This window comes from Protomyctophum parallelum (genome assembly GCF_964188405.1).
Source record: "Protomyctophum parallelum genome assembly, chromosome: 23".
In the NCBI taxonomy this organism is placed as follows: domain Eukaryota; kingdom Metazoa; phylum Chordata; class Actinopteri; order Myctophiformes; family Myctophidae; genus Protomyctophum; species Protomyctophum parallelum.
The window spans coordinates 12,191,349-12,217,758 of record NC_139715.1 but is presented as its reverse complement, the minus strand read 5'-3'; the positions used below and the strand labels follow the sequence as shown (position 1 = coordinate 12,217,758).

Below are 26,410 nucleotides of genomic sequence, written 5' to 3'. Positions count from 1 at the left end.
AATGCATATGCTAATGAAAAGTATTTAAAATATTGTTTTGATGCTCATCCTACTACTATAGGGGGTGCAAAGCAATATGCCCGTTTATCCGTCCGACTTCTACCAAATCACTCCGTTAGCACACACCCTCTATGCACAAAAAATGATGCATGCCACAGAAATCCATCTGAACTATACATTGCATCCATGCAACTGTCATATTTACTGTACAAATATTGCTTTTGTATGACATACTGTTATTGCGCAACATTTTGCTGTGACCCAAATTACATTACAATTTACACATTCACCGACCCCTTCCCTTTTCACACCACACACACACACACACACAGAGTACAGTAACGTGCGGTACACTACAATACTGCACAGTATGGTACAGTACAATACTGCACAGTACAGTACGGTCGCGATGCATTGTGAGCTTGTAGCTATTTAATAGATTTTCTACACATTTTGAACTTGTGAAATGGGACATTCTGCACAATAAGTACTTTTACTTTTAGTACTTTAAGTACATTTTGATGCTGGGCGAGCGTTGGTGCTTTGGCATGCGGGGGGGGGGGGGGGGGGGGGGGGGGGGGGGGGGGGGGGCGGTCAGATCAACATATGGAATGAATTATGTACTGGCCATATATGGAGCGTGTCTTGAGTGTACAGGGTTTGATGAGTCAAATCGACATGAAATGTCAGAACAGGTCAGCTCCATATAGGAGATCTAAGGGGTGGCAGTGGGGGCAGTGTCTTGAGTGTACAGGGTCTGATGAGGTCAGATCAACATATGGAATGTCAGAACAGGTCAGCTCTATATAGAGATCTAAGGGTGGCAGCGGGGGCAGTGTCTTGAGTGTACAGGGCTTGATGAGGGCCCAGGTAGTGCCGGGCCTTAATTTTCAGGCCTGTTGCCACGCATATATGAGGGCGTGATGTCATGAGGCGTGACCATATTTGGAGGCATGATGTCACGAGGCGTGCCCATATATAGAGGCGTGACCGACCGACCGACTGGCGGGAAAGGCAGGTATTCATAGTACACTGGTTTTCATAGTACACTGCCACCTACCGTCGCAATAAAACACTAAAGGCTCATTCATACTCATAGTCTGGATTTTTGGTGGTGAGGTGACCACCGCCCCGGTGGTGAGGTGACCACCGCCCCGGTGGTGAGGTGACCACCGCCCGGTGGTGAGGTGACCACCGCCCCGGTGGTGAGGTGACCACCGGAGCTGAAATAACGTTGAGCGGTGGTGAGTAAAAACAGAGAGCAGGGCTGGGGCGGTGGTTTTCTCTTCACCGCGGCTCGTGACGTCATGTTGTAGTTCGGTGGTCACCTCACCACCGAAAATCCAGACTATGAATAACGCTCTCGGACAAATGTAACCAATGTTGGTTCAATTTTCATGAGTTACAGTCCCAAAGTCGTCAAGGACGCCTGGGGGTCCCTGGACCCGAGTGTGAGAACCGCTGAATTAAGGAATCTCTCCCTTATTTCGCAACTAAAAAGACGTGTCCCAATTATTGAAATGATAAGGGACACATTTTGTTCATGTTGGGGGAAATCAGTCAACAATCACACATCTAAACTGTAAACTGGACTCCAGTTGTCTCTGTACTTGCACTGCTTTTTTTTCTCTCTAAACCAAATCGCTTTGCTTAGTTTGCAAAAAAGAAAAGATCTACAAACTCGACACGTGAATCAATTGCACATCGCGACGCATTTTGTTCTTGTAGATCCCCTATTTTCACTATATTTGAATGTTCTTTCGGTTTTTTTCCCTTCCTGGAAATGTAGTGGGGTCAAAAGTAGAGTATTTGCCTCTGAATTGTCGAGGTGGTGCACTGGTGAAAGTCATAAGTACTGCATCTATGAAAGCAAATACTCAAGTAAAGTACAGATACTCAAACAAATTGACTTAAGCACATGCAGTACTCAAGTAAATGTGCTTTGTTACCGTCGTCCATGTGGTAGCTATACACTCCACTCAGCTTAGAAGCTGACATTACTGTAACAGGGCGGGCAGAAGACAAAAAGCACATCGACTCTGCCATCATTAAAAGTGTTTTTGTTCGATAATGGTTCTAAAAAAAATCAATGGTGATAAATCTCACACACACACACACACACACACACACATAAAGGGGGGGGGGGGGGGCAGAAATCCCACGCTATGTATTCATGACTTAGGAAAACGCTGAGCTTGGCTACCGCCCCCCCTCACCCCACCGTTATACACCCCACATACCTCCATATTATATGAGCCCCCGGAGGGTGCGGTGTGATGGATTTTTAATCTCTCCCTATACTCTCCCCCCTTGCTCTCCCTACCTAGTCTTTAACCCATTCTGAACGGGCACCCATTTTGGTGTCAGCATCATGTTATGCTTTAGCTATTGAAAATAGCAGATCTACAAGCTCATATCGCGCCACGAGTGGCGCGATACGAGCTTGTAGGTCTGCTATTTTTGAAAAAATCGAAGAGCGACTGACATTTTTAGAATCTGATCTCAGGTCAGAATGGGTTCATCAGACCAGTGTGTGTCCGGCGGAAACCTCGTATGAATCTGATCTCAGGTCAGAATGGGTTAAAATATAGTGTCACTGGCGGGTGTAAATCTTGTATGTTCAATACGGTAATACTTTCCAAGAAATGGGAAGGGGGGAGGGGGGGGGGGGGCGACAACACTGTTTTCGATGGTTATTATTTAGTACCATGCTCAAATTAAAAAGACACTGTCTGTAAGTGATATCCGTTTGTTAAATTAAGTGATATACAGTAGTGAGACAGTAATTATTATATATAACAGTCTTTATTTATTCTGATAGTAAACAGTGTTTTCTTTTTCCAGTAACACGGTTCTCTCCAGCTCTTTAGTCAAAAAGGTCAGGATACCAATTTCGCGGCATCAGCGGAGAGATCTCACACGGCATGCAGAATAAACAAGTGAAATAAAGAAATGAGCAGACACGCATTTGGAACACTATATAAAATGTAAGCGGATTAAAATGGACACTATCTCCTCCTTGGGTGAAATTGGTGACGCACCCGAAAATGTGCTTTGTGTTTTACTAAAAAGCTAGAGAGACGAAGTTGGGAGGCCATAATAATAATATATGCCTATAGCCCTACTGTGTCGGAGGCTAACTCTCCCCTCAAACAATCATCCCAATTCCAGGAAAGCACAAAATAAAGTTGTGTTTTTTTTAGGGACTGACTGACATCGACCTTTACTCAAAAGGTCACCCTAATCTTGTTACCAGAGAAAACACTTTATCGGTCCACCTGCTGGCACACGTTGTCATTTCATGTTTGCCGCGTCATAAAAAGCCGAGTGTCGGGGAGGATTAAACTAAATGTTAAATTGTCTGTGGGGGGGGGGGGGGGGGGGGCGGGGGGCTTGTAGTTTGGTCCCCGACCCCGGGCCTTGTGCAGTCGCAAAGATCAGGAGTGTCGTGGAGAGGACTGCCGACAGATGGTGATGGATGACCACCACCATGCTTTTAAAAGGATGCCGCGTGTCACTAATAAAAAGCACTCAAGAGGGCAATAAACCATAAGCAGACAAACGGTTATTGGAACGACAAAAAAACACAAACAAACAAACAAGCTCCTTCTTTTGCTGGTCTCCTCCCTCTGTCTTTAATAGAGGGTCGCAGTCCCGCCCCCTTTCATGATGACGAGAGACCCGGAAAATAATTCCACGTTCATTTTCCTCATAGACTTTTCGAAAAGTATTTATTTAAAGAAGTTTACTCGAGTCGCGACATATCATGACAACAAACACAATATTTTGGACCAAACAAATAATTACAAAGAAGAAAACAGCAGATTACAACACTTTTCCTCTTGGTTTTTCTTCTTTGTAATTATTTGTTTGGTCCAAAATATTGTGTTTTATATTGTGATTTGTCACGACTCGAGTTGGCTTTGTACGACGCTTAAAAGGTCTTTAAATAAATACTTTTAGAAATGTCTATGGGAAAAATAAATGCATTGGGAATCATTTCCTGGGCCTGGCGTCGTCATGAAAGGGGGCGGGACTGCGACACTCTATAGGCTATTTGGTTATACCGTTAATGATACCTGGGAGGAAAGGGAGAACTCAGAGAGTTCAAACTGTGACAATCAATAATACATTCGGCCTTGTTACGGTGCCATCACTGACCCAATTATTCAATTTAACCAATTCTGACCTGAGATCAGATTCATACGAGGTTTCCGCCGGACACACACTGGTCTGATGAACCCATTCTGACCTGAGATCAGATTCTAGAAATGTCAGTCGCTCTTCGATTTTTCAAAAATAGCAGACCTACAAGCTCGTATCGCGCCACTCGGTGGCGCGATATGAGCTTGTAGATCTGCTATTTTTCAATAGCTAAAGCATGACATGACGCTGACACCAAAATGGGTGCCCGTTCAGAATGGGTTATTCAATATAAGCTAGCCCCCAAAATGTCATCTCACAGTCACACAACTGGCCCGACGTGACAACACACTGTCTGTCTGCACTGCCGTGGTGGTGGTGCCGTGAAGAAACTCACTGAATGAATTCCTTCTGATGTCTTTATACTTCCTTTCCTTCACATTCCCATCCTTGCCTGCCAAGTGATGCCAACTGACACACTTTTCTTATAATTCGGCAATGGAGGGAGCGAGCGTGGGAGAGGGAGAGCGAGGGAGAGAGATCTGTTTCACCATCAAAAGGCGCTCCCTTGGAGACTGGAGGAATACATTGACTTGTCAATGTGTTTTTTTGATGAGGCCTTTCTGTTTTATTAACTTACAGACACACAACAGCAGCAAGCCATTAGCGGAGTCTCTCTCTTCTGTGGTCCGGCTACCCCCCCCCCCCCCCCACTGCCCTCCCCTCACCTCTCAATACTGAAATTCTCTGCCTCTCTCTCTCTCCCCCTCTCTCCCTCTCTCTCCAGCCGCCTTCCCTCCATTCAGTGTACACCATGTACTGTATCCTACTATATACTACTGTATGTACAGTACTGTGTGTTTCTCTCTCTCTCTCTCTCTCTCTCATTATAACCTGCCTTTCATACCGGGTTATACATCCTCGTAGCAGCCAGCTGAATTCTCAGGATTCATGGGCTTTATACAGCCGGTAATGGATGTTGTTTTTCCTTTATAAGAATACCAGGCAACAAAGTCTTATGCACTACCGATATGCTCCGAGTCTCCGAGACAGACGGGTCGTATAGGCAGGGCTCAATGTATTCCGAAAGAAATGCACAAGTGCCCACAAGACCCGCACGCCGTCTGCACTTGCATACGAACACTTTATTTAGGCAACGTTTCGGTCAAACCGAAACGTAGGTCTTTGAAGAAGGTCTTTGACCGTAACGTTGCCTAAATAAAGTGTCCGTGTGTGGCTGGGTGCCTGGGTCTGTCCCTGTGTCCGAGCACGAAATAGGCAGCGTTATAGCGTTTGTTCACCACCAAGTGTCACTGTTGCACAGCCTAACACACAGACACACACAGGCCAGAGAGGAGGGCTTGTACAATACAGTACAGTACAGTACAGCACCACTCACTTCAGACGGGTCTGATTTTTACCGCAATGCTCTTTTACCGGTAAAAGAATATTGTACTTGAAAAAAAATAGTATTGGAATCAAAATATATACTCATGGTACCACAATAAAAAAAAGACTCAAATGTTAAAAACGTGTCAAACTTATTTTGAGTATTGAAAAATGGACATAATCAAGTACGGTAGACGTGCAGTCTGAAAATTGCACTTAAGTATATGAATCAATGTAAATGGTAAAATAAATGGTAACCTTTCACAACGTTGGGAGTAAAGTATGTATTTCAGCGCTGTGGTGGAGCATATAAGCTCACACACACCCCATTATTTATGACCTAGAAAGCAGTGGCTCGTATCTCACCACACATCCACTGTGATGAGCATCAAGGCACACTGCATGGGCTCTTCATTGGAGCTTGATGAGACACTTAAAGGGAAACTTCACTATATGTTAATGCGTTTAGAAGATTTAGAACACTTTCCTGGGGGGGCTTTATGTGTGTGTAATATGTGGTTTTAGTTATTTTAGATTTGAGCAGTGAGCCCAGTGTCTCTTACTTAATATTCAGGCTGGCCTAAATGTCTCATATGGCACCAGAAGCCCTCTAGCATTGAACCCAATTAGCCAACAATCCACTCCAGACACTTCATATCTACGCCTACAGCTTCATGTGCTGTGTTCACTCTAACGATTAACATAACTTTCCTTTCAAAACCATGGGGGAAAAGTCTGCTTAATGCTGGGGTGATCTACATTTCTCCTGTGGCAAAATATCTTCAAATATCGCAGGTCAAATGCTTATTTGAACATATACTGTAACAGTTAGATGACTCCTGGCGCCTGTTCAATTAACCCATCTTCAGAAATCACCTCTTCTTCTTCCTTCATGTAAGGTCAAGAGGTCAAACTCGGTGTTGTGTAGCCATGCCCGAATCTCTGGTCCCACCGAGGTCAGCTGGCTTCAGAGTGGTGGTCTGTATAAGGGTGATTATATGGACTCACTCACACCAAGACACACTTGTGTCCTGTGTGTTCTGTGTGTCATGGCCGCCTCAATGCATTTCCAATGGAAGTCACATGGTTTGAAGACTCAACCTTGTTGCATGGTGGGGGGGGGGGGGGGGGGGGGGGTGAGTGAGTAGGTCGGCAGGCATAGGTGTTGGAAAGTGGTGGGTCGTCTCCTCCTCCTATGACGCCATCTCCTGGGTCCCAGATGTAGTGATGGATGCGGGAGGGCCCGGCTGTCTCCCAACTCCTGCTTTCAAGCTGCTGCTGCTGCTGCCAAACCATGCATCTCTGCATGGAGAGAGGTCGTCAAGAGGTGGAATTGAGAATCTCTTGTGTTGCCTTGATGTAGGGGTGGGTGGCGTGATGTAGGGGTGGGTGTGTGGGTGGGTGGCGTGATGGTGATGTAGGGGTGGGTGGGTGGGTGGGTGGGTGGCGGGACCCGAGTCTGCTTGGAGGAGCTGCCGTTGCTGTAGTGTTGTGCAGGATGCATGTGCTGCAGCAGTGTTGATTTCGTCGACTAAAACTGAGACGAAAAATGTTCATCGACTACCTTTTTCCACTGACGAAAACTAAATGGAAACTAAATAAAAAACTAAGCTATGATGAACTAAGACTAAATATACTGACAATTTCGTCAACAAATAAAAACTAGACTAAAATGTTAAGAAGGGACTAGTGGACAAGAGATCCAGTATTTTTTTACAATTAGTTGCGCATGCTGAAAATAGCAGATCTACAAGCTCACAACGTGACACGTTGTGGACTTGTAGATCGGCTATTTTCGACGGCATCAAGGCCCACCAAAATACATTTTGTTCGACTAAATCAACTGTTGATTTAGTCGACTAAAATCTTATATTTAGTCGACTAAAACTAGACTAACACCAAGACAGTCCAGGTGACTAAAATGTGACTAGAACTAAATGAAAGCTATTCAAGACACTGACTAAAACTAAAATCTGCTGCCAAAAAACAACACTGTGTGCCAGTCAGTCAGTCAGTCAGTCATGCGTCTGTTCTGTCCTGGTCAGGTGTGAGGGTGGCAGCCTCCCGTCGGAGGCTGGGCCGGGGCTATATTCCTGTGACGACTGGGAAGAGGGACAACAGGGGTATAGGCTTCAGGCATCCACATATAATTCGGAGGGCGCTGTGGATATAGCCACATCGACCGTGCTCACATGAGGGCTTCTGCTCCAGACCGGGGAGTCTGCGGCAGTATTCCGCATGCAGAGAAGACCATGGGCTTGGGTAGATAAAGATTCAAAGATCAACAAACTTGCAGATCTGCTATTGATTTTTAAAGGTGGAGATAAGAGGTATGCTGGCTTACAGCAACGGTTATATATATTAAAGGTGCATGGTGAAAATAGACACAGAAAAGAGGCAGAATACCACAGGCAGGTATAGCAGTGCATATAGAATTCCCATCGATTGTTCAGAGAGAGAGAGAGAGAGAGAGAGAGAGAGAGAGAGAGAGAGAGAGAGGGGGGTGGTGGAGGGAGAGGAATGCTTTCCCAGATAACTAGTCTTGTCCTCTCATCAGTCCACTCGGTCCCTTTGACAGGAGTATGAAGAGAACAAAGTGAGCTGCAGCTGCCACAGAGAGAGAGAGAGAGAGATTGAGTCTATCTATGGTCTGTATGTCACCATGACACCATCACACATCTCCAAAAGGTTAACCCGTGACTGTAATGGCACTGTGGCGTCATTAAACAGAACCTGGAACATCCATCCCTCCCCTGCACCACACACACACACACACACACACACACACACACACACACACACACACACACACACACACACACACACACACACACACACACACACACACACACACACACACACACACACACACACACACACACACACACACACACACACACACACACACACACACACACACACACACACACACACACACACACACACACACACACACACACACACACACACACACACACAATCCAATCGATCTCACAGCAGAGCTAATAATGCCAATCATAAAGCCACGAGAGTCCACAACAAAAAAAAAACACAGAGCTGAAACAAAGTGAGAACACAGCTAGCAGAGCGTCGAACAAGACGGTCAATAACTGCAGTGAAGACATTACATCATAAAGCGATGGTTTGTTCATTTGTCGCCCTGTCCCCTCTGCGTCTGTCTTCACAGGTGCTTGCGAGAGTGCGCGTGCGTGTGTGCGTGCGTGCGTGCGAGAGACAGAGCGAGACAGAGCGAGTGAAAGAAAACGCTTTGGAGTGCTTTGTGTGTAGCTGCAGTATAGAGGGTATGTGCATGCACAAATTACAGTACTGTACTGTACTGTACAGTGGCCTACAAGTCATTTCAGACTGGTCTGATTTTTATTTTGTTTGGAGTATGAGCTGTCAAGGTCAGAAAGTTGTTTTTGACACTCAGTAGGCCTCCCTGCATAACTTCCGGATATGACGATGATGTCACGCGCATAGTACACCCTCTATAGACGAATCCATGGAGCAGTCACACCTCAGCTATGGCCGCGCCCAGGGCAGTCACACCTCAGCTATGGCCGCGCCCAGGGCACCCCTCAGTGGATTCGTCCATAGAGACACTGTCCTGTACCAATTAAATTCAAAGGAGCTTTATTGGCATGAGAAAACAAACGTTTACATTGCCAAAGCAAGTACAATACAATCACACACAGTGCCAAGGCCCCAGTCTCCAAGAAGGACAAGATCACTTGTCTGAATACATCAGGGTCTGTCACTCCGGCTATTTCCTAATAACAGAAAACAGAGAAGCTACTATAGCATAGAGCCCTGAGGTACTCTCCGGGCCACCATATGAGGTTTAACCCTGGATTCTTACCGGACCATAGTATCCCCAGTGTGCTCTGTGGTCAGTGGTTCTTCGATTTTTCTAAAATAGCTCGTAGCAGCGCAAAACAGTACATACAATTAAAAACAATAAGGATAATCCTTATATATAGCGCCTTCATCCAAGGCGCTTTACATAGATCGTCCATCCACACATCGGGAGCAATTAGGGATTCAGTGTCTTGCTCAAGCCTCAAGGACACTTTCGACACTAACTCTGGGGGAGCCCGGGTTCGAACTGGCAACCTTGCGGACTCGCGGTTCCCATCCAGCCACTCTACCCCTGAGCCACCACGTGAGCAATGATGACAGGGGCTGCAGGAAGAATAGCCTACTGATTGTACAGTCAGTGAGCCTATTCTGCTCAACAGTACTACTAGAAGATGTAATTGTTGGTGATTTCTCGCCCTCTGCTGGACTCTTTGCGTATGTACACAGTATGCATGCATAATGTACTTCCCCCCCCGTGTGTGTGTGTGTGTGTGTGTGTGTGTGTGTGTGTGTGTGTGTGTGTGTGTGTGTGTGTGTGTGTGTGTGTGATAAAATATCACACACACACACACACACACACACACACACACACCATGTTCTCCCGATTGCAGTCCCTTGCTAATTAAGCGTTACTGTTCGTTATGGTTGTTGGGAGGGCGTTTCGTTTAGCGGGTGTCAGTCGGTAATATAACCAGGTAGACCGTAATTAGTACTAATTACACATTTGCATTATTGGATGTTTGGGGTTGTAGGAGGTGATGTCACTGATTGGGGGGCCAATTTCCACACATTAATTACTTGTCGCCATTACCTGTTGCTTCTAACAGTAGTGTTGTTTTTTACAGCAAATGATTTTAGTTTTAGTCATAGTCTCTTGAATGTTTTTCATTTTAGTCACATTTTAGTCACCCGGAATGTTTTGGTGTTAGTTTTACTCGACTAATTATCGTGAGATTTTAGTGTACTAAATCTACATTTGGTTTAGTCGACTGACATGTATTTTGGCTGGCCTTAATGCCGTCGAAAGGCCTAATTTTACACTTATAATAAAAGATAAGAAAATAGCAGATCTACACGTTCACAACGCGTCGCAGGATCTCTTGTCCACTAGTCCCTTCCAAACATTTAGTCTAGTTTTTATTTTTTTACGAAGTTGTCAGTATATTTAGTCTTGGTTTTAGTCATCGTAGCTTTGTGTATTTAGTTGGCCGTTGCATGATCACACATCTCTGGCAGTGTACGTTCAACGTTATGAACTTGTGCAGTCCTACAGTAAGGATTGTGAGTTGCTCTGGGATAGCAGAGTGTAGACAGCTAGTGCTACTGTGCTGTATAACCACCACATTAATAATTTAACTGCACACTAACGGCTATTAATTTCCAAGTATTTCATACGGAGCAGGCATATTGCAACACACTGGTCTCTCTCAAAACCCAATGGGAGATGCTTGATAATCCCTTGAAGAGAGAGCATAACTTTACTAAGAAAAAAAAAAAAAAAAAAAAAAACTTAAACCCTGTAGAACGAAAACATCGCATGGATGCAACTGGGACGTATCCTCGGCTCAGTGATGTATCCCAAGGTCATCGGGGTTTCGGGTCTCACGAACATCATACCCCTCACTCGGGTGACCCAGCCGGGGTGACCAAGTCCCAACTTACGTCCCAGTAGCTACCCTCGATCAGACCCACTAGGGAAAGACCAGGGCCACACAATCCGTTGGAACTTGGAACCACTCCGGAACTACTATGCCGGGACTGAGAGGTACAATTCTGGCATGTGGAGGGACTAGGCTCTGTGGGTTGCCACTTGCCTCCTGTCCGGGCCCATATCCTACGTCTCACCACATCCACTCCTGCTCTCACCAGGAGTACAGCGAGGACCTGTGCATTGCACCAGACTCCCAGCACCAGACACTTCATTCAGAAGTGGTGGATTCTTGAGCCGCAATGGTTCTGCAGGCTCCACCTGGGCAACGGTAGCACTGCAGGCTCCACTTGCGGCTCGAATGGCCCTCCTAAAGGCCTCATCGAAGGTTTTTGGAGGATGCAGGCTGGGGCGCTAACCCATACTGCTCTCTCTCTCTCCGGTGGTCACCAGACTATACCTGGTTGTCACATAGTCTATTCCTATGAGTCACTATAAATAGAATACCTCAGTACGAAAATACATCGCATGGTCGTATACTTTGGTGTATTAGTTGGTCACCTCCTTCCCCCCCCCCCCTCTCTACAACAATGCCTTTGCCTTTTAAGATCTGCTGTCCGGAATGGAAGGGGTGTAGGACCCCGAGTAGAATAGTAAGAGAGTGGCGACACGCTTTGACCTCGCCGCAAAGCGGGTGCCTATGGGCTATAGTTCTCCATGTCTCTCTCTGTCTGTCTGTCTGTCTGTGTGTCTGTACGGCTGTAATCCACGTAACACTGTTAGCAACCACTTCAAAGTCGACATGCGGTTCCACACACCCACAGGGAGTGCAGTGCCCAGTGTCGAGTCGGTCGGACCCACGGTTGTCCAGAACCGCCACAAAAGGCCTCTGCCCGGGCTCTGGATAGGGCCCTTGCCCAATGCTCCATATATGGAGCTGGCCTGTTCTGACATCACAAATATGTACCCTGACACTCAAACGACAGTTTAAAATAAATAGTCTCCGGAGCTCGTCACCCAACCAGGCTCAGCTGGTCAGGCTCAGGTGATGGCACTCAGGGCAATCTAGCCTGGGAGCAGTGTTGTTTTTAGTTTTAGTCAGTCTCTTGAATAGTTTTCATTTAGTTTTAGTCACCTGGAATGTTTTAGTGTTTAGTCTAGTTTTAGTCGACTAAATATCCTAAGCTTTTAGTCGACTAAATCTACAGTTGATTTAGTCGACTAAAATGTATTTTAGGGGGCCTTGATGCCTTGATTGTAATGACAGTTTTTACACTCTGAAAATAGCCGATCTACAAGCTCAACGTGCTGCGACACGTTGTGAGCTTGTAGATCGGCTATTTTCATCATGCAACCATGTGTAAAATGACTTATACTGGATCTCTTGTCCACTAGTCCCTTCCTAACATTTTAGTCTAGTTTCTTTAGTCATCGTAGCTTAGTTTTCATTTAGTTTCCATTTAGTTTTTGTCAGTGAAAGAAGGTAGTCGACGATCATTTTTTGTCTTAGTTTTAGTCGACGAAAACAACACTGCCTGGGAGGCATACTATTTTTGGGTTTATGGTCCGGTCAGGAGTGGATGGTAACTTACGTCATGTTGGAGTCACTGGTTTGTAGTCATCAGGCCGGAAAACAACCAAACCGGAGTCACTGGTTTGTAGTCATCAGGCCGGAACAACCAAACTGGAGTCACTGGTTTGTAGTCATCAGGCCGGAACAACAAAACCGGAGTCACTGGTTTGTAGTCATCAGGCCGGAACAACCAAACCGGAGGCAGTAATTATTACCCCAGATTCCCTGTGATCACGGGCATCATGATTTTATAGGGCCAACACAATAAAAGCCTTGATGCGGTGGATATGAATCCGACATGTTTCTCTTCAAGTACTTCTTGGAATGGTTCGTTTTGGTATATCCATCCATCTTTGATTCCAACTCATAGCGAATGCCGAGACTAGGGGGGGGACCAACACAAAGCTACGCTGAAACGCTTTTTATTTTACCATCCTGTCTCTCTAGACCATGCCTAGGCCGGATCACACAGGTGATTCAGGAACACACACCAGGCTTTCCTCTAAGGTGGAAAGTCAGGTGACATGAGGTTAAAGGGCCACTCCACCCCTTTTGCAACCAGATCTTATTTTAAAGATGTTTGGGAGACAAGAAACACTTTCCTGTGGGGTTTTATGTGGGTAATATGTGTTTTTAGATATTTCAGTATTTCAAAGTGTCAATGGGCTCCATGATGTCATGGACACTGGGCTCGCTTCCTTCCTGGACTACATGTTGTCTCAGTAAGACAGCCCTGAAAAACCCCAGGAAAGTGTTTCTTGTCTCCCAAACATCATTAAAATAAGATCTGGTTGCAAAAGGGGTGAAGTGGCCCTTTAAGGGCAATCAGAGTCTTCTAGCTATTGCCACAGAGGAGAAGGGAGAGATGATTGGCTGGGGGGAATTGGGAATCAGTGAATGTTGGCCTATTTTCAAGTCTACCATGATATGCGCCAAAAAAAAAACTGCGATGCCTATGGCATGCCATGTTGTAAAAGTCTTGTTTGTTGATTTCACCCCTTGCTGTTTTTCTGATCTCTCACTCGCCATCCCATAAGACTCAAGTTACCGTGACGACCAGAAGGTAGAATATTCTCCCTGAAGCTATCACATCAGCTATACAAACTTTGAAAACCTACCTAACCCAAAGATGTTTGTAAGTAAGGTTGGAGTGGCTTATTGTCAGTATCGGCTGAGGGTGTCAATCCCCTTTTTCAATATTCTTTGCTGATTCAATTCTAGCCTCCCTCCTGTTTGCGCTCCACAATAATACATATTAGCTACAAGATCACAACCTATGGCGCTGCAATGCGATATGAGCTTGTATACATGTGCTATTTCTGCTGAATGATACCCCCAGAATGGGGTTTGCTAGGTTTCAAGAAGTTAGAAAGGTGATCTGTTCATTGTAGCCCGAATGAAAACACATCAGTATTCTCTCCATTTCTCTTTTAGCCAGGGCCCGGGAGTAGGTTAAAGCCCACCCTCAACAGTGAACAATGGACGCAGACAGAACAAAGTACTGTATTGATAAAAGGCTCTTCTTGAATTCAATATTAATCCCATTTGCTTAAGAGGGATTACTGTACTACATGTATCAGTTAAGTAGCTGAGAGAGAGAGGCTTTTCCAAAGTACAGTATGTACATGTGCCTGACTGTTTCCACACACACACACACACACACACACACACACACACACACACACACACACACACACACACCTTGTGTGTTGAGTACCATATAGTAGCCTACAGTGGACGTCAGCAACAACTCCGTTTCCCCTCCCTATATGAAAGCCTATTGGCCCATTTTAAGATTGATTGAATGGCGACTGTGCCATTTTTGCCTAGCCAAAGCGGGAATTTTGGCTGGGAATATAGGCTAAAAATAGAACAAAAAAATAAATACAAAGCCAAATTCGGCACGCGGTCATCGTCCCCTCCCCAGGATCATCCCACCTTCAGATACCCTATCAGGGACACACACCTGAGAATGGAAAGACACACAGGCACTCTCATCAGTAGAAGACAGTCATGCAAAATCTTAGCACAAGAGGGCACTAAATCCAAAACAATGCACACACACACACACACACACACACACACACACACAGTATAGTAACAGTGCCTTGGGTTTGTGATTACTGTTAGTTTGACCATTAATAACCCTAGCTCTAACCCTAAACCTAAACATAACATCCTAAAAAACAGGAATGGAAATCAACCTTTTTCAGCAAGCCAAATGGAGAGGAAATGATTGCTCCATTAAGAATATCTGGAAACAAGACGGCAAGGACTCTTTTCTGTGATATCCTTTAGCGTTTATGTTTTGACCGTTTACATTTCTGTCAATAAAGTAATCAATAAAAACAACATCATTCAATACAGATCTTTTAACTTTGTTTTTGAAAACCATACAGTTTAACATAAGATTGTGTGTGTGTGTGTGTGTGTGTGTGTGTGTGTGTGTGTAGTGCCCTTACGTTTATGGTCGTCTTTACGACAGCCTCTCACTTACGTTGGTAGCGGGCGGGTCACGTGGTTCAATTGTTTATGCACGTCCATCTCTAAGCGTCTTGCAGCACAGTGCACACTGGTAAGAACCTTACATCATGTACATTTAAAAGAGGTGTAGCATTATCTGGCATATGATAATAATATGTGGTTTGACTTAGAGTCAACGTATTACACGAACGTTTTTTATTATTCTATTCGTTCAACTTTGACCAGGCAGAGCCGCAGTAGTTGTACACAGTGTACAGTAGCCTAACCACAGCGGGGTCAGAATCCAGTCTATGATGTTATAATCTGCTTTTTAAGATATTGGTTTATTTTTGTATTTTTATGGAGTGGTGTGTGTGATTTGAATTTGATTCGAGTCCCAGTGTATCGGTTTGTAACGGGAGTGGGACCCGATCATAGACTGTAAAAAAAGAAAATGGACAAAGCGACCCAATTAAGTCGAGACCCGCCTACACGGCGAAAGAACCTTATACCTCCTCCTCGTTAATGCATTTTCTTTCCTATCATCACAATGCAAAAACATACCGATCTGATTCTTGTTTTGTTGGGTGAAGAAACGTCGGACACTCTCGTTGCGTTGCGGCGGACGTCGGTTGATTGTTGTTTGTAATTGTTGCTGCTGCTGAGAAACAGGAAGACTACCACTTTCTTCCTGTGATAATGGTGGTCATTTTATGGTGCCACTCAAAAATAAGCCGTTGATTTTTTGCCCCCGGGATAGAGATTTCCAAAACTATTTATATACATTATTTTAAGAATAGAAATAAGCCATCAGTATCCTGGTGAATCATGACCATGATTAAAAAAAACAGCCATTAAAACACAGTGGTGCCAGAAAACACAATCAATTTAATCCCCCCTTTCCCCTCACTGTATAATTTGTATATGTTTCTTTTCCCTTTTTACCTCCTTTATGATGAATTCCAGTTCTGTTCTTTGGCTATATAGAAGTGTCTATTTGTACGTCTCTAAACGTTTTGATGAATTGAACAAGGTGGACCCTATTGTAAACAAGTGTAATGCCTTATTGGGTCGTCCACTCACAGTTACCAGTCTTTGTATTGAGTTGTGCTGGAAATGTACTGTAATTCTGCAAACCGTTAATAAATATTTTAATCAATCAATCAATACTTCACATTTTGTTTTAGTAGATAATCTATAGTCTTAAAGCTAAACTCATATTACCTTTCATTATTCTGTACTGCTGCTGTTATGTAATGTGTATTAATTGCTTGCTAGTTGAACCAACGTTATATATTAAAAGAAAATACAAATAAAACTTGTTTTCTCACTTAGGTGACAGACGACTGCAGTCAGAATGAGTTCTGTATCAGATAAGGTGAGCGGGAACAATAGTGGGTGTGAAGTTATTCAATGTTAACATGAGTCTGTTAGCTTGGTGTTTGATGGAGATGAACTGGGTTGATTCTATGCTGCTTTTTGTAAAGGACTATGAATTGTTTGAAAGGATTCAGACACATTGTGGGCTTATGATTATTGGCGATTTTATTCCAAAATGTACGGCACATCATTATCAGACCTAAATTTACCCTTAAACTTCTTGTTTATGCCTGTATGGCTATCCAAAGGTTTTGTAGCAACTATGTTCAAGTATGTCATAATTCCTTTTCTTTTTAAATAGTTTTCAACATTTTGGGGAAATACTAATAAACCAGTTTGTTAGTGAGCTCCACAGATAGATATTCCCTCCTATAGAATCTCTGTGCATTACAGGACTTTGAGGTCCTGAGGGTTCATTTTTCTGACAAGAAGTGGAACAAGCTGAAGGAGTTTGAGAAGACAATATACTTAAACCAAAAGACGAAACACCTGTCTAAGCGCTCCTCGGGTAATGTATAAAATTGTATAACACAGTAACAACGTAAAATAAGGGAATAATGACATAGGCTACAGCATTTAAACAAACATACACATGCTGTATGGTTAGAATCCATCCATACACAAGTTTAACACAGTCTGTGGGGTTTCCCCCCCTATCAGGTCTGACTTCTAAAGTGCCAGAATTTATGAGGAAATTCGAGGAAATGCGGAGAGATGCCGACGACTCCGAGGACTGGAACGATTCTGATGAGTCTGGTATTTCCAACACTATTACCGTACTACAGTACTACGTCCTTTTGGTGTTTTAAGCATTATGTTATACTTTATGTTGTAAAATAGCAGATCTACAAGCTCATAGCATGGCGCGCTACGAAAATGTGGCGCAAATCTTTGAACATAATCTTTCAGAGCGAACGTTTTTAACTCAAATCATTGCTTCTGGGGGGTCCCTGGAACAACATATTTTCAGATGGGGGTCGGCGGCCAATTACAGATCCTAATAGTGATGATACCTATATTGCCACAGCACAATCTAAAATGACACGGATGCTGTCCTGGATTGAAGGTGGTAATGGCTGTATATAGGATAAAGAAAATATATGAGATGGGATGATCTCACTTTTCTCTTTGCTTGTCTCAAAGAGAAATACACACACAAGTTTTAACACATTTTAACCATTTAATACACACTCAAGTTTAACATGTTTTCAGTGTTGGGGAGTATTAAGCTACAAGTAGCTGAGCTACGTAGCTGAGCTACATTTTGCTGTAGCTTGTGGTATTTTAGCTACATTCATATTTGTGTACCTCGTCAAGTAGCTCAGCTACCTTTTGGGTCATTTTTTGTAGCTTAGCTACTCAAGTTACAAGCTACAATTTTGGGCAATAACATGAAAGAAATATATTAATTTTGACCATTGGTTGCTGTGTTAATTCTTGTACTAGAACCCCCTTTGAAAAATCAAGGACTGTTCCTTTTTCTGATTGCTTTGAGGGCATATCAGCACTTGACAGCTGCCTCTAATTGGCCTCTGATTGGCCCTGGTATCACAGGGTGGGAGGGGTCTCCCAGGGGGGAGCAGGGGTCTCCTAGAGGGGAGGAGGGGTCTCCCAGAGGGGAGCAGGGGGAGGAGGGGTCTCCCAGAGGGGAGCAGGGTGGGGGGGTCTCCCAGAGGGGAGCAGGGTGGGTGGGTCTCCCAGAGGGGAGCAGGGTGAGGAGGGGTCTCCCAGAGGGGAGCAGGGTGGGGGGGTCTCCCAGAGGGGAGTAGGGTGAGGAGGGGTCTCCCAGAGGGGAGCAGGGTGGGGGGGTCTCCCAGAGGGGAGCAGGGTGAGGAGGGGTCTCCCAGAGGGGAGCAGGGTGGGGGGGTCTCCCAGAGGGGAGCAGGGGGAGGAGGGGTCTCCCAGAGGGGAGCAGGGTGGGAGGGGAATCCCAGAGGGGAGCAGGGGGAGGAGGGGTCTCCCCGAGGGGAGCAGGGTGGGAGGGGTCTCCCAGAGGGGAGGAGGGGTCTCCCAGAGGGGAGGGGTCTCCCAGAGGGGAGGAGGGGTCTCCCAGAGGGGAGGAGGGGTCTCCCGCATGTACATTCTCAATTTAACGCTGAAAAATAAAAAGTAGCTGAGCTACTTTGAGCTACTTTTTCCATGTAGCTGTAGCTTTACAAGCTACATCTCTCCAGGGGTAGCTATGTAGCTTGATCAAGCTACTGCCATGGTGAGCTACTTGTAGCTTTACAAGCTACGCTTTCAAAGTAACTTGCCCAACACTGCATGTTTTATCCACCTGGAAATACATCACTCTTTAACACCAGCCTGACAAAAGGCTATTTGCCAAATTGTTATATTAATCATTGCATCCAGCCAAGAATTCACGAATTGTTGTTGTACTTTAAGTATTTATATTTTGTAGCAAGGCACTGGAGCAACTTGGACAGTTTAAGCCCTTTTTAATTCACAGGGTGCAAGTAAAAAATGACAACGTTTGGATGTATTGGTCTTCGTCAGGTCATGAAGATGTGTCCGATACATCGAAATGTTGTAAATGCCTGTCTCTGAGATGCACCAGATTAGCCTACCAGAGGCTTGAGGCGCGGTGGAACTTTCATTTGCCTATTTATATTTTGTGTGTGCATGTTCCAGATGATCCGCCACCGCGAAAGAAGACTCATCGCAGCACAAGTGACAGAACTCTCAGAATTCGGACCAATGTTATCGACTACACTGAACCGAGTAAGTGTAGTGGAGGATGACCACTCCGCTACGCTCCGATACGCAATCAACCACATCTATGTAATGAAATGCCTGTGCATCTATGTTTATGTGTGTCTTTGATGAACGCTGAACTATTCAAATGTCCATGGCGGTATGTTAGTATGCGAGGAGGGTCATGGCAGGTATATATAAAAGTGAAGTCCTCCTAAAATGCCATGCACTAAATCTCCACACCAAGACCCAGACCCATAAACCTCAATGTCACAACATGATCTCACTTCCATGTTGGCTGTTCCAGCATTGTTAGTGGCAACAATCTGCACCTTATTTCCATCCTAATATTAAAATTGGATATGAATATTGTTTGTTTAGTTAGAACTTTCCTACGTGAAAGTTATCTGTACAGCAGATGAATTTGTAAATTATGCTGTGGAAAGTGGATAGAAATAATGTCAACTGTACATAATTTGAATATGCATATCATGTGTCTTTCAGCACTGATGGACTGGACCGCCGCCTTGAGGAAGCAGTTGTCGAGATGCGGCGCAGCAGTTAAGAGTAAGTAAAATACCATCAATACAGAACAACAGTATACACTAATACTATGCTGCTTCACATGGAAACACGTCACGACACGGAAAGCCATTTCAGCTCATCTTTAATACCAGCCTGACAAAAGTGAAAAGATGTCAACCAAATTGTTCTTTTAAACATTGCAACCGATCTCTGAATGTAATTATTATGTGTTGTACTTGTTCCAGTTCATCATCATGAAATGAAGATGGTGATTTTTGACAGAAGGCTCCGAAATCGGACCAATGTTGTCAACTACACAGAAGAGAGAGAGGATGACCGTTAGTGATCCTTCTCGTTCTCTGTTTGCATCCACCTTGCTTTCGCTCTGTTAACATCAATCTTTCTTCCTCCATCTCTCTCTCTCTCTCTCTGTTTAAATACATATTTGTTCTCTCTTTGTTTACATACGTCTTTGTTTCTCTCTTTCTCTGATTCTATTTTTGTATTTGTCTCATCTTTTCACTTTTATGAGGACAGGCGGTGGTGATCAGGAGACATCCACGCCTCAGTCAAGTGAGGATGGCGAGGAGTGGGACGATGAGGAGTCGATTCCTTCTGACGAGGAGTCTGGTATGCCAACACTACCATACTACAGTACTTACAAAAATGACTTATTTTCCATCAATTACACATCCCATAAATTTGTCTCATCTTTTCACTTCATGAACACAGGCGATATTGACCAGGAGACATCTGCACCTCAGCCAAGTAAGAAGAAGAAGAAGAGAGGAGGGGAGAGTGAAGATGAGTCGATTCCTTCTGACAAGGAGTCTGGTATGCCAACAATACCATACTACAGTACTTTAAAACATGACTTATTTAGTTATTTTCCATCAATTACACATCCCATACATTTGTCTCATCTTTTCACTTCATGAACACAGACGGTACTGACCAGGAGACATCTGCACCTCAGCCAAGTAAGAAGAAGAAGAAGAGAGGAGGGGAGAGTGAAGATGAGTCGATTCCTTCTGACGAGGAGTCTGGTGACGCAACGGAAACCGTGAAAGTTGGTTCCCTGAGGGTTACTTTGTTACGCTTGTCTGTGGACTTCATTAAGGCCAAAATGCACCAGGAGACATCAGTACCTCAGCCAAGTAAAGAGGAGGAGGAGGAGAGTGAAGATGAGCAGACGACTCCTTCCGATGAGAAGTCTATTCCTTCTGACAAAGAGTCTGGTATGCCAACACAACCATACTACAGTACTTAAAAAAAATACTTAATTCGTTATTTTCCATCAATTACACACCCCATAAATTTGTCTAATCTTTTCACTTCATGAACACAGACGGTACTGACCAGGAGACATCTGCACCTCAGCCAAGTAAGAAGAAGAAGAAGAAGAAGAAGAAGAGAGGAGGGGAGAGTGAAGATGAGTCGATTCCTTCTGACAAGGAGTCTGGTATGCCAACACTACCATACTACAATACTTTAAAACATGACTTATTTAGTTATTTTCCATCAATTACACTTCCCATAAATTTGTCTCATCTTTTCACTTCATGAACACAGACAGTACTGACCAGGAGACATCTGCACCTCAGCCAAGTAAGAAGAAGAGAGGAGGGGAGAGTGAAGATGAGCAGTCGATTCCTTCTGACAAGGAGTCTGGTATGCCAACACTACCATACTACAATACTTAAAAAAATTACTTATTTCGTTATTTTCCATCAATTACACATCCCATACATTTGTCTCATCTTTTCACTTCATGAGCACAGGCGGTACTGACCAGGAGACATCTGAACCTCAGCCAAGTAAGAAGAAGAGAGGAGGGGAGAGTGAAGATGAGTCGATTCCTTCTGATAAGGAGTCTGGTATGCAAACTACCATACTACAGTACTTTAAAACATGACTTATTTAGTTATTTTCCATCAATTACACACCCCATAAATTTGTCTCATCTTTTCACTTCATGAACACAGACGGTACTGACCAGGAGACATCTGCACCTCAGCCAAGTAAGAAGAAGAAGAAGAAGAGAGGAGGGGAGAGTGAAGATGAGCAGTCGATTCCTTCTGACAAGGAGTCTGGTATGCCAACACTACCATACTACAGTACTTTAAAAAATTACTTATTTAGTTATTTTCCATCAATTACACATCCCATACATTTGTCTCATCTTTTCACTTCATGAGCACAGGCGGTACTGACCAGGAGACATCTGAACCTCAGCCAAGTAAGAAGAAGAAGAAGAGAGGAGGGGAGAGTGAAGATGAGTCGATTCCTTCTGATAAGGAGTCTGGTATGCAAACTACCATACTACAGTACTTTAAAACATGACTTATTTAGTTATTGTCTCCACCAGGCCGTCCGTGTGTGTGTCCGTGAGCAGCTAATCTCGGCCACCGTTAACCCGGTCGATGCCACATTTTGCACACACACTCCCTGGATGCCAACGATGAACCTCTGCCCCAAACTTTCCAGAACGGCCTGTTATAGCGCCACCAGGAGGCCGCTTTGTGCTAAACAAGTTTTTGCACAGTACACCTAGCCTGACCTAAGCAGAGACATTTCTGGTCTAGAGGGGCGGGTCGTGCCTCAGAAATGCGCGCACCCTGATTGGATCTCATCGATCTGTCCGTCACCCCCGGCCCCTCCTCTCCCCCCTAGTGCAGCGCTACGTCACATCATTTAGAGCGACGCCCACCCGGAAGGGTTGACTCCCACTTTTAGACTGGTTCAGCCCACGGCTTTTTCCAGGCTTTCATCTTTCGCGCAGACGAAATGAAAGCCTGGGTATCGAGGCTACAGTACACCTACAGATTTTGTCCAAACATCGCGCAAATTGGTACACAGTCTCTCTAGAGCCATTCAACAAAACCGGTCTTTCAGATTTCTCAGACTCCATCCTGATTGGTTAAGATTGGCTTCCAAAGTTCACAGGAGTGCTCAGTTTCAAACAAAATGCTGCAAATCATGAACACATCGCGTGATTTCCCTGAAATTGTGCACGCACATTCCCACTAGGCCGAGGACGAAATGCCACATGAACAATTTCAACTCAGCCTCAAGGTGGCGCTATAACTGGCCGAAAAGTGTTTTTACCTCTAACTGCACGGATCTGTGGATAATTTACTTTTGTTGCCCTTTTATCCAACCACCAGATGAAGGCAAGCTGCAATGTCCTACATTCCTATCCTGGTGGAGACCTGTGCCCAGAAGGGCACTTTTTCTAGTTTTCCATCAATTACACATCCCATAAATTTGTCTCATCTTTTCACTTCATGAACACAGACGGTACTGACCAGGAGACATCTGCACCTCAGCCAAGTAAGAAGAAGAAGAAGAAGAAGAGAGGAGGGGAGAGTGAAGATGAGCAGTCGATTCCTTCTGACAAGGAGTCTGGTATGCCAACACAACCATACTACAATACTTAAAGAAATTACTTATTTCGTTATTTTCCATCAATTACACATCCCATAAATTTGTCTCATCTTTTCACCTCATGAACACAGGCGATACTGACCAGGAGACATCTGCACCTCAGCCAAGTAAGAAGAAGAAGAAGAGAGGAGGGAAGAGTGAAGATGAGTCGATTCCTTCTGATAAGGAGTCTGGTATGCAAACTACCATACTACAGTACTTTAAAACATGACTTATTTAGTTATTTTCCATCAATTACACATCCCATAAATTTGTCTCATCTTTTCACTTCATGAACACAGACGGTACTGACCAGGAGACATCTGCACCTCAGCCAAGTAAGAAGAAGAAGAGAGGAGGGGAGAGTGAAGATGAGCAGTCGATTCCTTCTGACAAGGAGTCTGGTATGCCAACACAACCATACTACAATACTTAAAAAAATTACTTATTTCGTTATTTTCCATCAATTACACATCCCATACATTTGTCTCATCTTTTCACTTCATGAGCACAGGCGATACTGACCAGGAGACATCTGCACCTCAGCCAAGTAAGAAGAAGAAGAAGAAGAGAGGAGGGGAGAGTGAAGATGAGTCGATTCCTTCTGATAAGGAGTCTGGTATGCAAACTACCATACTACAGTACTTTAATACATGACTTATTTAGTTATTGTCTCCACCAGGCCGAAGGCATGGGGGGAGAGTATGTTTTGCACTCCGTCCGTCCGTCCGTGTGTCTGTCCGTCCGTGTGTGTGTGTCCGTGAGCAGCTAATCTCGGCCACCGTTAACCCGGTCGATGCCAAATTTTGCACACACACTCCCTGGATGCCAACGATGAACCTCTGCCCCAAACTTTCCAGAACGGCCTGTTATAGCGCCACCAGGAGGCCGCTTTGTGCAAAACAAGTTTTTGCACAGTACACCTACAGATTTTGTCCAAACATCGCGCAAATTGGTACACAGTCTCTCTAGAGCCATTCAACGAAACGGGTCTTTCAGATTTCTCAGACTCCATCCTGATTGGTTAAGATTGGCTTCCAAAGTTCACAGGAGTGCTCAGTTTCAAACAAAATGCTGCAAATCATGAACACATCGCGTGATTTCCGTCAAATTGTGCACGCACATTCCCACTAGGCCGAGGAAGAAATGCCACATGAACAATTTCAACTCAGCCTCAAGGTGGCGCTATAACTGGCCAAAAAGTGTTTTTACCTCTAACTGCACGGATAACTTTGTATGCCAACTCCCTAGTTTACTTTTGTTGCCCTTTTATCCAACCACCAGATGAAGGCAAGCTGCAATGTCCTACATTCCTATCCTGGTGGAGACTTGTGTCCAGAAGGGCACTTTTTCTAGTTTTCCATCAATTACACATCCCATAAATTTGTCTCATCTTTTCACTTCATGAACACAGACGGTACTGACCAGGAGACATCTGCACCTCAGCCAAGTAAGAAGAAGAAGAAGAAGAAGAGAGGAGGGGAGAGTGAAGATGAGCAGTCGATTCCTTCTGACAAAGAGTCTGGTATGCCAACACTACCATACTACAGTACTTAAAAATAATACTTATTTTCCATCAATTACACATCCCATAAATTTGTCTCATCTTTTCACTTCATGAACACAGACGGTACTGACCAGGAGACATCTGCACCTCAGCCAAGTAAGAAGAAGAAGAAGAAGAGAGGAGGGGAGAGTGAAGACGAGTCGATTCCTTCCGATGAGGAGTCTGGTGACGCAACGGAAACCGCGAAAGTTGGTTCCCCGAGGGTTACTTTGTTACGCTTGTCTGTGGACTTCATTAAGGCCAAAATGCACCAGGAGACATCAGTATCTCAGCCAAGTAAGAAGAAGAGAGGAGAGAAGAGTGAAGACCCCAAGGCCAAAATGCGCCTACGTTTTTAAGGTCAACCGCACCAATGCGGTTCACTGCATACAGTAGATATTAGTCTGGAATGTCTGTGTGGAAACTGCATTTCCAAGGGGTGGATTATCGTGAATGAATGTATAATGGGTCTTGTAAGATTGCTATTGAAGAGCTGTTATTTGCTAACTGTCGAACAAAGGTGAAAGGTTGAAAGAACAGTCCATGCAAAAGTGGCAAAGTGAACATAATAGTATGACTTCAAGTGATATTTACGTCCAAGTTCAAACAAGAGTTTAAGTTTGAAATATACCCATAAGTACAGTCAGACACACCATTTTTTACAGTGAATAACACGTAGATACACAGATATAAAGGGCTGGTTTAATGACAACCAAGTTGGAGATGAGTATCACATTATTTTTTGAATGCAAGAATACTAGCTGCTTTTAATGCTTTTCTTTCTCTTTTTTTTATGATCAGTACTTTATTTTAGATTTTTTACAAACCCATAAAACAGAAAACCTACAATACAAACAACAACAGCAGAGTACGTATTCATGGATAGACAATTAAGATAGATAAGATAAACAAATTTTAAAAAAAAAGGAAAAATCAAATTAAAATGTGCTTTTAATGCTTTTCTGATAAACGTTCTTCCTCTGTTCAAATAATCTATTTGCTACGCCTGTATGAATATTGTTATGTATTATACAGATTAGCATCTGCTCATGTGATCATGGTCGTCAGTCGACATGTGCTCCTATGCTGATAAAACATTCTTCCACAGTTTTACTGTACTGCAGTGTTACAGATACAAAATTCTTAGTTATGTTTTAGAATTTAGATTATGTTCTCTTCTCATTAGACTGTCTGCTCTGTACTGTTTTTATGGTTTAAAGGGGACTATTAATGTCAATACATTTGCAGTGGTTTAAAGTTACTAAGTATATTATGTAAGTATTGTGTAGACTAGTTAAGTACAATTTTGAGGTATTTTTTTACTTCCTTCAGTATACTACAATTATAAAAACGTAGTACTTTAAGAGTTTTTGATTAATATTACAAAATACTAGCCGACGTAGCCGTATACATATTTTGGCCATTTGAAACTTATTTTTCACCGATGTACATTCGTCAATGAAGTTGTCTATCATTTGTATTAGCTGTGGTGGAATCCTAAATTATAGTGTGGTACGAGGCGTCAAAAAAACAGCTCCCGTAGGATTTTTGTGCTAAAATAGATTTTTTTGCAGATCTTGGTTCTATAGGGTCCAAACTATGAGAAAATGATGGGGTTCAAATTTTCCTGACCCCCACCCTGTTTCTGGGGGGGTCATCTATTTGGGACCTCCCAGAACAGTATGCCAGCCAGTTAATGTCCGATATTCATAATATTAGAATTGTTTAGTATGTTTTAAAACATTCTGAGTTGATTTCT

The 26,410-nt window shown here is 43.9% G+C and overlaps 1 protein-coding gene across 1 annotated transcript; it reads left to right on the top strand.

Annotated features, from left to right (window-relative positions):
- The first annotated feature begins 15,152 nt into the window (after positions 1 to 15,152).
- Positions 15,153 to 26,129, top strand: LOC310853828 (uncharacterized protein). Its single transcript, XM_083758301.1, has 21 exons — positions 15,153 to 15,189; positions 16,413 to 16,455; positions 16,851 to 16,965; positions 17,118 to 17,213; positions 19,092 to 19,181; positions 19,659 to 19,721; positions 19,925 to 20,017; positions 20,217 to 20,309; positions 20,412 to 20,513; positions 20,624 to 20,917; positions 21,028 to 21,141; positions 21,252 to 21,350; positions 21,461 to 21,556; positions 21,665 to 21,772; positions 21,883 to 21,984; positions 22,977 to 23,087; positions 23,198 to 23,299; positions 23,408 to 23,509; positions 23,620 to 23,724; positions 24,520 to 24,630; positions 24,733 to 26,129. Exons 2-21 carry the CDS (start codon positions 16,435 to 16,437, stop codon positions 25,008 to 25,010), a joined length of 2,295 nt encoding a protein of 764 aa, XP_083614427.1. The 5' UTR covers positions 15,153 to 15,189; positions 16,413 to 16,434; the 3' UTR covers positions 25,011 to 26,129.
- The last annotated feature ends 281 nt before the right edge of the window (positions 26,130 to 26,410 follow it).